At 35.6% G+C, this 13880-nt stretch overlaps 1 protein-coding gene across 9 annotated transcripts in view; it reads right to left on the reverse strand.

The window, feature by feature from the left end:
- Nucleotides 1-13880, reverse strand: part of CPEB2 (cytoplasmic polyadenylation element binding protein 2) — a 68877-nt gene that overhangs the window by 26879 nt on the left and 28118 nt on the right. For 7 of the 9 annotated variants that reach the window (XM_086407476.1, XM_086407475.1, XM_086407474.1 and 4 more), the window contains one exon: nucleotides 6573-6623. The exons of the other annotated variants lie outside the window; for them this stretch is intronic. In XM_086407476.1, the coding sequence (XP_086263602.1) occupies nucleotides 6573-6623 (51 nt within the window). The remainder of the gene's footprint in view (nucleotides 1-6572; nucleotides 6624-13880) is intronic. 9 annotated transcript variants of the gene reach the window in all.

Here is a 13880-nt window from a genome sequence, read left to right on the forward strand (position 1 = left end):
ATAAAATCTACAACTTGTTTTTAAATAACTTAGCTCCCAAATCTGAGTATACTATGAGTATTTCTACTCTAGAATTAGCAGTAAACCAAAAATGACTATCAAAATCAAAATCTTAATTCATATTCATCGATTTTTTTTAGGTCTGGGAAAAATCTGTTATTGAAAAATTTCAAGTCAAAATATATATTAAAGGTTGTCAGAAATGTAGTCTCTCCAAAGGTATGAAATTTAAAGATCAAAGGAAAACATTTTACATCATTAAACACATTCTATTGTAGAGATTTTACAAAATTAAAAAAAATTATACTAAGGCTTTAATATAAAGAAGTGTGTCTACAGGGTGGGGCTACAGTCTTAGTTCCCCTATAATAAAAAGGGGAGAACCAAACTTGAAAAGTCTTAATCGTTTTTATTTCAAGAAATAAGTCAGTAAATGTAAGGTTTGTATTAGTCTTTTATATAAAGTAACTTCATTAACATCCCTGCATTTTACTGTCTTTACTTAACGTATACTGTATGTACAAACTGTTGTCTTCTCTTATATAAATGCAGACTTAACCTGTCCATGAGCTCCAGTTAGCTCAAAACCTGGCAGATTTACCTCACCTATATACACATTTATATATAGCTTACCTCTGTGTGTGTTTATGTATATATACAGATTATATTAATATATAGCTTAACTGATCTATATATTAGTTTCGGGTGAGGGTAGTGGTAGAAGTGGCATTTGGAATTTTGTCATCTAGGTCTTCTGAGACATGTAATCCTTAAGAAAAACAAAAGGTCTCAAAGAGACTGACGGTCAACTATGGAAAATCAGACACTAGGAATTATAAAAGGAGTTATCAAGAACAGGCTATGGAAGGATGAATTCCCTGAAGTCTTTATAACTGTATTCAGCATCAAAGTGGTCAATAGGCCCCAAAGCACTTCACAGCTTAAATCAAAAGTTGGACTTCCTGCTTATCTAAAGGCATTAATCTAATATAAATTTGCTTTGGGGAATTTCATTCATGGTTGTAGAGGGTCAAATATTCAAAAGAAAATAAAACTTTTCATCAAATTTAAAGTCATATTATAAAGTTATGATTAAGTAATAATGTACGAACTCTAGGAAATAGTGAAGGACAGGGAAGACTGGGGCACTCCAGTCCATGGGTCACAAAGAGTCAGACATGACTTAGCAACTGTACAACATAATTCATGATCTATTGAGAAAATTAATGACATCATAACCAGTTTATGGTCTTAGTTTTTATGTTCTTAGCTAAGGCTAGTCAACATTAAAATAGTGAAAATATGTACAAATGTTCACAGCATCTTAGGTTTCGTCTCATTTCTAGGCTTGAACACATTACTTAGAAAGTTTCTCCAACTATCTCATACCTGAGGAATTTTAGAATCCTGTAAAGAGCTATTGCCCTTATTTCTTGGACAACTCTCAGATTCCAAGTCTCTACATTACCAAAAATAGAACTGACTGCAGATGAAGCTAAACCATGTGAAACATTCCCTACTCCCTGTCAGGGAAATAACCAATCTCCTACCATTATGCTAACCAATGGTGTGTGTACTCAACTTTCCTACTAATATTTCTATGTGAATTTCATGGATATGTTCCACTGTAACCAAATCAGAATTATCAGAAATCCTCAGTGAGAAAAGAAAATCATTACACATCTAGTAATCATTATGTTTTAATTAAAACAGACTTCTTTAAGCAGTATGCCCCTCCCAAACTCATTTAGAATATGATTTAGAGGGAAAAAAAGGCAAATAATTTGTAGTATAAAAACACTGTACTTAGAGTATTAAATTTCAGGTACATAGATTTATAAAGCATCATAAAAAAGTGAGGAACTGGCTATTTAACATACGTTTGTATATACATATGTATATATGTATGTATGTGTGTTACAATATATAGTATAGACACACACATACATATTTCTTTGTTTTCAATGAAGGTAATAAGGACGTGAGAAAAGCCTGAAGATCCTTCCTATACAAGGGATGTTACAGTTTGGGTCCTGGTTCCCAATAATCTGTTTAGATCCTAACCTGCAGCTACTTAAAAAGAAACAGGATAATTCTAGCCTTCTCCTTAGGACCTTTGTGCCCTTAGGTATTTACTCTCAGCAACAGTCTGTGGTACCTGAATTACTGCAATTGGAGGAAGGGACAGGTCATACCAAATCAGCTGGAAATACATTTAAAGGTTAACATTTTCTTGGTGTGAAGCTAAAGACATTATCCCCCCCGATCACAATCCTTTTCAAGATCCAAAATAAATCTGCTATGATCTACTTCACTTCCATCAGCATCAAAAAAGAACTGATTGCATACTCAAGATTCCTATTTTCATGACTGAATATACTTAAGACAATTTCATTACTGAGTACATTTTCTTAATTAAAAGATACACATTATTTCCTCCTAAAATAGAACAAGCTCTTGATTACAAACATGGCTGTATGTGGTTAATCACAATAAATCTGAATTTCAAACCAGCTTGCTAACCCCCTCCCCACACTTCTGCTCTGTTCCCCTTTTGAAAAATCACATGTACTAATAAAAATGTAAGCTATTTTTCTTGGGAGACATGTGAAGGGAGTACAGTAATAGAAACAAATACTCCAATGATGCACCATTTTGTATTACTTCTAGAAAATATTTTTTTTCACTATTGTTAATTAAAAATATAAGATTTATACACTTAGAAATACAAACATTAAAGCTGTCATTCTAACATCAGCCAGTAAAACCTTTGGTTTTTAGACAATCTACCCATTGCTATATAATGCAACTTCCCTAAGGTATTTCTAGATGTTAAAGCTAGACTCTTCTACAATATCTGAATTATTCAATAGTGGCAGTGTTCACTAGTCAACTGGATTTCTAACTGAATTGAGGAACACAGTCTATTGTAGGAGCCTATTTGCAGTTATATTCTATGACATTTTTTGCTGTTAAAATCTGTTAAAAAAAATCTAAAGAACGACTTCACGAGACATATAGGTATGGGATTATAACTTTTTCTATATCTGAGTAAACAGAGGCTCAGAGTTAACGGATTTGCCAGAGGTACTTCAGAGTTTCACCTATTTTGACCAACTTCCTGACCTTTACTCCAGTCCCTATTTATCCTTTATTATCCCTGATTTAAAAGGAGTATTTACATGTTTAGCTATCATGCTAATTACTCAGGAAGGTAGAATCACAAAACCTTTACATCGTCTGCCTTATCTTCATAACCCCTAGGCCTGAGTTTATATATTATCTTTTAATGGACTCAAGCCTAGCACCACTAGAACATCACAGATTTCTGCCAGTACTGTATTAGCTAAGGAATGATCTTAAACTGTAATAGGCGTGTGTTTATTTTAATGTGCATTTGTGAACCATCAAAAGTCATCTTGGGTACCACAAAGGGTGAGTGTATCACACTTGAGAAACACTGCTTGAGGAATCATTTTACTTTTATTGACTCCCAACTTTGAGCTTCTTCCAAATGGTTCTAGTCAGGCTTTCTGAAGTAACGTAAGTCTTTGTCCACTATAAATAACTTCCTTCAAACACCTGAAAATTCCAGTTATGTCTTCTCTTAATTTTATATTCCCCAAACAGATCCAGCTTCTTCATTTATGCACAAGACATGATTTTTACTCTTTCAAAGTCATTCTGTCACTGTTACCACCCGTTACCATAACCGACTTTTACTGTCAGGAACCGTTCTAAATACTTCATGTGAATGAAATCACTCACTTCTCACAAGATCCTTCTGAGGCAGGCAGAATGCTGTGTCTCTTTTACACGTGAGGACTCAGAGACAAAGGGAAGTTTGGTAAACTGCCCAAGGTCACACAGTTAGAAATAGCAAACTCTGGTTTAAACCCAGATAACCTGGCTCCAGAGTCTGTAATTCCAACCACTGCCAACTATTGCTAAACCACCACATGGAAGTAATACTGATGTAGAATTTATTACCAATATTGATTTTAAAGATCAATAATATCAGCTATGCTTGTTGGTTAAATAATATTACTAAATCAGTTGCCTAATGGTGAGTTAAATTTGTGACAAACTAAAAAGAGCAACAATTTAAAAAGCAGGTCTATGTACTGAAATGCTATAATTTCTTTAGTCCATCAATAATATTTCATAATAACTCAGTGTAGGCAGAAGTTTGATATTAATATCCCTTAATTCTCACTTCTCTCTTCAATAACCTTGACATCTACAAAAAACCCTACATTCTTAACATTTAATACTTTCTTACCCTATAAATATACCCTATTTTCTGCCCTTGCTTTTCCTCTTAACCAAGGATCCCAGATAAGCAAAGCATTCTTTTTTCCTCTCTGGATCCAGTTGTTTCTACTAGCCTAAACACTTCTGATGTCCTAGATTCATCATCATTTTTCTCCCCTAGTCCCTTGTCAGAAGTTCAGAATTTCCAGGATGGCTTACTGTACTGAGTATGTACTATAACTCTAAAATGGAATTCTGTAAAGGATGTTAACATAAAAAATAAAAACAGATTTGTCCATAAGATGTAACTCCTGCCTGCCTTAAATTTATTATTCTCCAAACAAATCCAACTCTTTCATCTATTCACAGGACATGATTTTTTTTTTGAAAATATATATTTAATAAAATATGACTAGGTCTACTATGGGATGGAACACTCAACATCTAGATTATTTATAAAGGTTTTAGACAACTGAAGAAGTCAATTAGTTTAATAATGTTTAGTGCAACCGAAAGTATAAACTGTAAAAACAGTGTGGCTACTAAGCTCTGCTCACACAGAACCAACACATTCTATTGTGATTACGATATACTTCTGAATCATTCTATTTTACTATGTATTCAGCAGTCTAAGAACATCTGTGAATGATCTAACAAATTATCTCATACAGCACTTTCCTTCAGATAGACTTTAACAGAATACGTGAAACATATGCAAATTCACTTTTCAACTGAATAGCTTTTCTTAGAAGTTAAAAATAGAAATGTGAATGACCTTTATTTACCACACAGACTGTTCCAAAAGAATTTAAGGAAGTCAGGATATCAGCATATTAAAAATGTAGCATTACCTAAAGTTATTATTTTATACATCAAGCCATAAAAGTAATAAAGATTATGATCTATTTTCTGTTTTGTAAACTCAATTTCAACAATGTAATTTTCAATCACAGATTTAGAATTCAGAGACCAGCTGCTTAAATGATGATATGGTTTGTTAATTCCATGGTAGAGAAAAGGCCGCATGAAGAGGTCCTGGAATGTAATTTTTAGTGCCTTTATGGTCAAAGTCTATGGACTGCTAGATCTCTGTAAGGCCTGGCATGAACATGATCTCAGTCTAGAGTGCAGAGTCTGTTAATACTGTGACAATTCTACTTCTAACCATCCTGGAAGATCCTCAGGAATAAATAAACCAGTGATTAGACTAGGCTAGCATGTGGTGGGTGCTCAGTACAGAAGGGTCAAATGTTGAACAAATCAATCTGTCACGTCACTTAACACTTTGCTTCTTCAATTCTTCTTTTATTCCTTAATCCTATCTACCTTGACTATCTCCTAGGTAGCCTAGACTTTCTTCCTATTTTTCCATCTTTACTTAATATTAATTTTTACTTAACACTGGAGTTCACATGGTCTAGCTTCACACTGTTTTTTCACTCTTTGTTTCTCAACTTCATTGCCAACTTTTTTCAGCAAAGCTTTAGTTGAAGAAGTGTCAAGCCACTCTAGCAATTAATTATGTATTTTAAAGGAAGTCCTATACTATCTTTACCATTCCTTCTTCATCCTCCTTCCCTCTTCTCAGACCTGCCCCCTGAACATACTCTACAATAAATAAGTGATCTTTAAAATTAAAAAACAAATAAATAAATAAAAGCAACCTTTGCGAAGGGTATTTTAATCCTGCCGTGTCTACTCCAAAGTCATGGAAGTGCTAGGTACTGTGACTCCAAATGCAATATTTGTCCAACAGAAAGAAAACAACTTTAATGAAAGTCTATTTATTCTTTTTCATGAGAGTAAAATTCACTGTGTAAACTTTCTAACTAGAATAAATTAAGTATGACTACTATATTTAGAGAATCACCAGTATATTTCCTAGTTGAACATTAACACAAGTGTTATAATATATAATAACAGTTTCTACACACTTTGTAAATAGCATCTCATTTCATTCTCATAATGAACTTTGAGACCGCTATTCCCATTTCACAGATGGGAAGCTAAGGCACATGGAAGTTACTTGACAAGTTAATACAATAAACTGGAAAGCTGATATTTAAACTCAGAACTGCCTCCATAGTCATAGTCATTGAATTAAATCATGCTGTCAAAAATATACTTCAATGGCTGCTTTGCCAGTGAGAATATGCTCAAACTCCTAATTCTATTTTCTATACAGGAAAAGTTGCAGCTTCATTTTTATACTTATAAAATGATTAACTTGTATGTATGGGGAAGGTTTAGAGAAACATGTATTCAGTCATCTTTATATACATCAATTGAAAACATAAAATGTTTTTATAAAAACTTACCATTTAACATCAATAGATTGTCAGTTCCTGGATGTGGATAGCTCAATCGACCTTTAAAAAGATGGGAAAGGGAAGTTTGAAGATTATGGAGCTATTTGAAAAGCAAAAAAAAAAAAAAAAAGGAAGGGGAGTAAGGAGAAGAAATTTACTGAGCACAGTACAGTTCTTCAGGAATAAAAAATTAATGTTTAGTTTAAAGTTTATTAACTGAAACTATCTTTGGAAGTTGAAAACAGTGAACTTTAGTTCTCAGAATATAAGAGCACAATGTGATTTGGGAGCAACCCTTACAGAATCAAGTTTTCTTTTTTTGGAATGTAAAAACAATGTAGGTATCCGAGTCTTTCAAACTTAATACAGGATGTGAAAATTAAAAAAAAAAAAATTCTCAAATCTGTTTGTAATTCTCTCTAAAGATCTATTTTCCCAAAAATCATATTTGAAGGACAGAAACTTATATTCTTAAAAAAACACAACAAAATGTCAAAAAAAACCCACAAAGCCCCCAAACTCTTCTCAACTTGCTCTTGAATTCAATATGATTTTATAAGCTGAATTTAAATAAAGCTTAATAAAAACACCTTAAAGGTTTTACCACAAATAAATTGGAAATTTAACAGTTTGATATTGTTCAAAGTTTATAAATGAGACAAAAATAAAAACATAAAAAATGCAAATATTAAAGCTTAGGAGTATAATACTTCTTTTTGAGTCATCCTTCATTAGGGAATTTTGCATTTAGAAAAATACAGAAGGGACGACTACTATATACTGCTGTGGAAGAGAAAAAAGTTGTACATGAACAACTGCTGTAGTTTTACATCATAATATTTATTTGATTAAATCCCAAAAGTGAGGATGATCATTTGTTTGTAGTCCATGAAAATATAGGATTTTCCTCGAATGACTGAATCTTTGATAGACTATTAGAAAGGTACATTAAAATCTGCTTAGGAAACTTTCAAAAATTAAATATCTGTGAGACTGCATTCTAGCAACTTTTAGCACAGCCCTTGAAAAAGACACTATGACAGAGTGCAAGTGTATTGATACCAGAGGGAGAAACCAATGGCTGTCAATGAACCTGACAGGATTTGTAGAGTACAGAGTAACTGCATCACCTTTACCGCCTCAGCAAGTACTTTATACTCGAAGGGTCCTCTCCAAAATATCCCACACAAAACAGATACTTTCTACTGGCTTTCAATTATGAAGTTAAAGAATTTTATCATCTCCAGTGCAAGAGCAAGTGGCAAAGGTAATCCAATTTTGACATTAAAACAGGTAAGCAGATATATACAGATATATAAGATACTTATATAAGTATATAAGGTACTTATATAAGTATATAAGGTAGTTATATATCTGCAGATATATAAGCAGATATATGTATACGTATCTATACACATAAACACACACACATCATCTGAGTTCTAATTTAACTACACACTTCGTTTTCACACTGAACTTAAAATAAATGTTTCTGACCTTCAAAGGACAATTTACCAGCCCTTACTGACTCCTAAGTTTCATGCAGCATGACATTAGTTAACGGAATGCCATACAAGTAAGTTTATTGATGTGCTTTAGTATGCAGTGAGAAACAGGAGAGTAAGTACAAAGGGCATAAGATAAAAGAGTTAGGAAGCAGAGCTCTCTTGAACTGGATATTTCAACAGCGTGGAACATTACTTTGAAGGATCATAGTTTATTTTGGAAATATGCCTATTTCTAAACATCTTGTTGCAGACGACCAAATTTAGAGAACAATTTAAGGCTACAAAAAAACCACTGTTATACTGAGACTGAAAACCGAAATCCCTAACAAAGTGGCAACCTGTATTGCTCTGTTCAGTATAACAAGTTCATTAGTCTGTACACTGATGCTAAGGATACAAACACTAGTGAGATAGTCTCTGCTTATGATGCGGTAGGTGAGACAGACACAAATAAACAATTCCAATACACTTAGCCAAGGGTAAAGAGTTATGTACAGTAGGCTATATTAAAAAAACAAAAACACAAATGAGTATTTAACCAAGTCCAGGGATTCAAGCAAGATTTCCAAGAAAAGTAAACTAAGCAAAGCCTTAAGCCTAGTTCCACTTCAAAAGACACTCAACTTCCAATTGCCACATAATTATCCTCTAATAGGTTCACTGTTGACTTTATTTTTCATCATAAGACACAGGTAACAAGATATTTTCATTACTAATAGTCTTTTGACTTCTTGGCTTTGAATGGACTTAAAAGGCACACCTTATGTGAAAAGTTCAATAAACAGATATTCTATTTGCAAATGGATAGATATGCGTAAAGATGTTCTAAAATATAATTCTTCAAAGAAGAAAATCTCTCAAGATAATAAAATACTCCAAATTGAAATAAGCAGATTTAGATTTGTTTTAAAATTACCCAGTTACTTTTCCTCTACCATAGTGAAATACTAATACATCTTTTACAAGTAAACTTTCACAGCTCTATTTTACATGTGAGTAAGTGTTAGTTGCTCAGTCATGTCGGACCTTATGTAGCCTGCCAGGCTCCTCTGTCCACGGGATTTTCTAGGCAAGACTACCGGAATAGGTTGCCATTCCCTTCTCCAGACGATCTCCCCAACCCAGGGGTAGAATCCAGGTCTCCTGCATTGCAGGCAGATTCTTTACCATCTGAGCCATAGGAGAAGCCCATCTATTTTACAAGGGGTAGTATTAAAATTACTTTCATTAAGAATCTGCCAATTGACAGTAATAACTAACACTGGAGGTTTTATGGGCTTCCCTGGAGAATGGGATTGGCCTAACCCACTCCAGGATTCTTGCCTGGAGAATTCCACAGACAGAAGAGCCTGGCAGGCTACAGTCCATGGGGTTGTGGAGAGTCAGACACCTGCACTTGGCAGGTTTATGATGTACCAGGAGCTTTTCTTGGAGAAGGAAACGGCAACCCACTCCAGTATTCTTGCCTGGAGAATCCCAGGGACGGCAGAGCCTGGTGGGCTGCAGTCTATGGGGTCGCACAGGGTCGGACATGACCGAAGCGACTTAGCAGCAGCAGCAGCAGGAGCTTTTCTAAGTCCTTTACAATGAATTACTTAACCCTCACAACAATCCTGACTTAGGTACCATTATCTTCCCATTTGAAGATAAACCATGCCACAAAAAGTTAAACATCTTGCCCAAGATTACAGTACTGGCAGGATTTGATCCAGGCAGATTAGCTACATACTTAATCACTATCTTATGATGTCTTCCTAGCTAATAACAATCTGGATCAAAATATGTATGATTGGTTGTACAAAAAAATTCATTCAATGAAAAACTTCACAGAATGATTATGCAGCATAGATAACTTATCCTTTAATACAGAAAAAAAAAATAGAAAAAAGCCACATTGCTATAAAACCAGTTTCCCCCTGTTGTCTAAAGGCCTGTGACACAGAGGTAGTTGTAGATTAACACTTGTTTTGTCAATACTAGGACACACAAATGGGCAAAAAGGAGACTTTCCCAACCTTTCTTGTTGTTAAGTGTGCCCATGTGTCTAACGTGTGGTCAACAAATGTAAAACACAACTGGTAAATGAAGTTTCTGGGAAGTATCCTTAAAAGGGAAGCTCTTCCCTTTTCTTGATTGTTTCTCCTGCTTTCTGGAATGCATATGCAATGGCTCAACCGCATCAGCCATCTTAGATCATGAGGCAGAAGCTGGGTGTGAAGACTACAAGACTGAAGGACCCCAGACCCATGAGAACCACAACACTACTTCTCGGAGTCTTATGTTTATGTAAAAGAGAAAATGCCTATCATATTTAAGCTACTTAGGAGTTTTCTCGGTTATACCAGAAGTTAACTTTACAGATAAAGTCCTCTAGCAGTGAGTTTGAGCAAATTAATTGGCCTATTATTTATGAATGTAAAAATATGACAAAATATAGTAACGTCATGATGGTTTTAACATATCTAAAGAAATGGGTATATACTCCCACTTGGTCTCTTTTACATTAAAATACTATAAAATTGAAAAATAATTTTGAAAAATCTGTATTCTTAGGTGTTGGTGAATAACTAGAAGACCTACAGTACCTTAAAAATTGTCTTATTAGTCTATTATTATTTTAACAATAGGCATAATACATATACAAAAAGACAATTCATATTAGCCATTTCAGATGCACATTCAGTTCAGTTCAATTCAGTTGCTCAGTCGTGTCTGACTCTTTGCGACCCCATGAATTACAGCACACCAGGCCTCCCTGTCCTTCACCAACTCCCGGAGTTCACTCAAACTCATGTCCATCCAGCTGGTGATGCTATCCAGCCATCTCATCCTCTGTCGTCCCCTTCTCCTCCTGCCCCCAATCCCTCCCAGCATCAGGGTCTTTTCCAATGAGTCAACTCTTCTCATGAGGTGGCCAAAGTACTGGAGTTTCAGCTTTAGCATCATTCCTTCCAATGAACACTCAGGACTGATCTCCTTTAGAATGGACTGGTTGGATCTCCTTGCAGTCCAAGGGACCCTCAAGAGTCTTCTCCAACACAGTTCAAAAGCATCAATTCTTCGGCGCTCAGCTTTCTTCACAGTCCAACTCTCACATCCATACATGATCACTGGAAAAACCATAGCCTTGACTAGATGGACCTTTGTTGGCAAAGTAATGTCTCTGCTTCTCAATATGCTATCTAGGTTGGTCATAACTTTGCTTCCAAGGAGTAAGCGTCTTTTAATTTCATGGCTGCAATCACCATCTGCAGTGATTTTGGAGGCCCAAAAAATAAAGTCTGACACTGTTTCCCCATCTATCTGCCATGAAGTGATGGGGCCAGATGCATATTACTGCATCAAAAAACACTGACAAATATGATAACTGCATACAACTTACCAACTATAAAGATAAATTATTCACAAGGCAATATTTAAAGATATGTGATAAGTTAAGCCAATATTAGACTATTCATATATATATTCATATATATATATATATTTATTGATATTTATCAGCACGTAAGTTCTTTCTCCAAACTACTTACTACCAACACAAAGAACTTATTAGTGATAAAATGATAACATTTATTTCATGTTTCCTTAGATTTATAAACATTCTTTTAAAGTTAGAGAAATATGAATTAGAAAGGATAGAATGAAGCAATCATTTCCCCAACATTTCTTAATGCTTGTGTATTCTCAAATTTAAAGCTTCTAGTTAATGAGAAGATAGCCATTTGATGAGTTTAGTTGCTAAGTTGTGTCCAATTCTTTTGTGACCTCACAGACTGTAGCCCAACAGGATCCTCTGTCCATGGGATTTTCTAGGCAAAAATCCTGGCGTGGGTTGCCATTTCCTACTCTAGGGGATGGCCCTGACCAAGGAGTTGAATCCACGTTTCCTGCATTGGCAGGCGAATTCTTTACCACTGAGCCACTAGGGACGCCCACTCGATGTAGCATCTTACTTCCTTTCCCTGATACCATATTCTCTTGGTTCTCCTCTGTCAGCAGCCACTCCTAAGGTCTTCTTTGCAAGTAATTTATGTTCCTCCTCTTCTCAACCCTTAAATGCTAAAGCTCCAGTGGTCAATCCTCAGACTTCTCTCTCTACACGGCTCCCTAGATGACATTGCTGCTAAGTCTGCTAAGTCACTTCAGTTGTGTCCAACTCTGTGTGACCCCGTAGACATCAGCCCACCAGACTCCCCCGCCCCCAGGATTCTCCAGGCAAGAACACTGGAGTGGGTTGCCATTTCCTTCTCCAATGCACGAAAGTGAAAAGTGAAAGTGAAGTCGCTCTCTTAGCGACCCCATGGACATCAGCCTACCAGGCTCCTCCATCCGTGGGATTTTCCAAGCAAGAGTACTGGAGTGGGGTGCCATTGCCTTCTCTGCTAGATGACATTATCTGCTACCAAAACTTTATATGTCATCTCTAAGCAGATTACACTCACATTGTATCTCTTAACTGCAACTCTCTACCTTAACTCTGTATTTCCCCAGATTAGTATACAGCACTTTTTCCCAGTAGTTTGCTCATCTCCAAACTTTGGGTTACCTTATTCCCCACTCTGACTAATCTGTGTATAAATCTGTCACCTGTTCTCTTATCAACACAGAGCCCAACCTGACTACTCTTCACCAGCTCCTTCACTGTCTGCCTGGCCTAAGCCATCCCCATCTCCTCACAGACGGCCAGAATAACCTCATGGTCTTGTCTCCACTCAGCAGTGATCCTTCTAAAACCTGAGTCAGCTTATATTGCTCTATTGCTTAAAACCCTCCCCCACTTATCTGGCCCCTCATCATCTACCATTCTAACCACAATGGCCTCTGCTATTATCCAAACATAGCAGGCGCATTCTCATTTCAGGATCTGTATACTTCCTCCCCTTTTTGATCCAAAATGCACTTGCCTACATATGACCAAAGTCACACCTCTCACTTCAGTTAGGTCTTTAACAGATGCCATCACAGACCATCCTGTCTAAAGCAGCAGCTTCATTCTTTCTCTGTGCCCTTGACACTATGCTTCTGCCTTCAAACAGAGGCAGATTGACAACACTGATTCCTGTTGTCTCTGTCTTTCATTAAACAGATCCATGAGGGCAAGACTGTCATTTTTTATTCCCTACTCTATCTCTAGCATGTAACACAGAGCTTGGTACATAACAGATTCAAATATTTATTAAATGGATGAAAAAAAGTCTCATTCTGTTATGTGAACTATGACCTTGATCTAAAGCACAGTACCTAAATATGCATTTGTATGTGAGACAGGGAAAAGACATTCTCTTAGTGAACGGAAAAAAAAAAAAATCACAAAACAAGCTTTTATCAATTCATTTCTTAACCCCTTAAATATGGGGAGGGGAGGGAAAAAGACAAGTCCTATTTTTGCTCTTTGCCAAGATTAATTTTTCCCATCTCCACAAGTGTTTTCTTTTTCTTTAATGAATGCATCCAAAAAATGATCTTCAAAGCCCCAATATTCACAGTTAAGATGCCAACAAATTTCTCATTAGTGATGAGAAAGGTGCTGAACAACAATGCCACACGTTCTGCCAACTCTTTTAAACAGAAAAAAAAAAATCACACGTCAAGAGTTTGAATTAGAATAGTTAACCAACTAATAAGAGAAGTGGTATGGTGTGGTGGTTCAAAGCACAAACTTAAGAACTATTAAATTCCACCAGCTACTAGCAATGAAATTTAGATATTTATTATTAGTAAGCCACCACAATCATCGAACTGTAAATTAAGGCTAAATATCTACCCTTAGTTGTGATAAGTAACTAAATTAATCCATATATGTAGAGTT

This window comes from Bos grunniens, chromosome 6 (genome assembly GCF_055505025.1).
Source record: "Bos grunniens cultivar Pamir isolate PY7600 chromosome 6, Bosgru_T2T1.0, whole genome shotgun sequence".
NCBI classification, from domain to species: domain Eukaryota; kingdom Metazoa; phylum Chordata; class Mammalia; order Artiodactyla; family Bovidae; genus Bos; species Bos grunniens.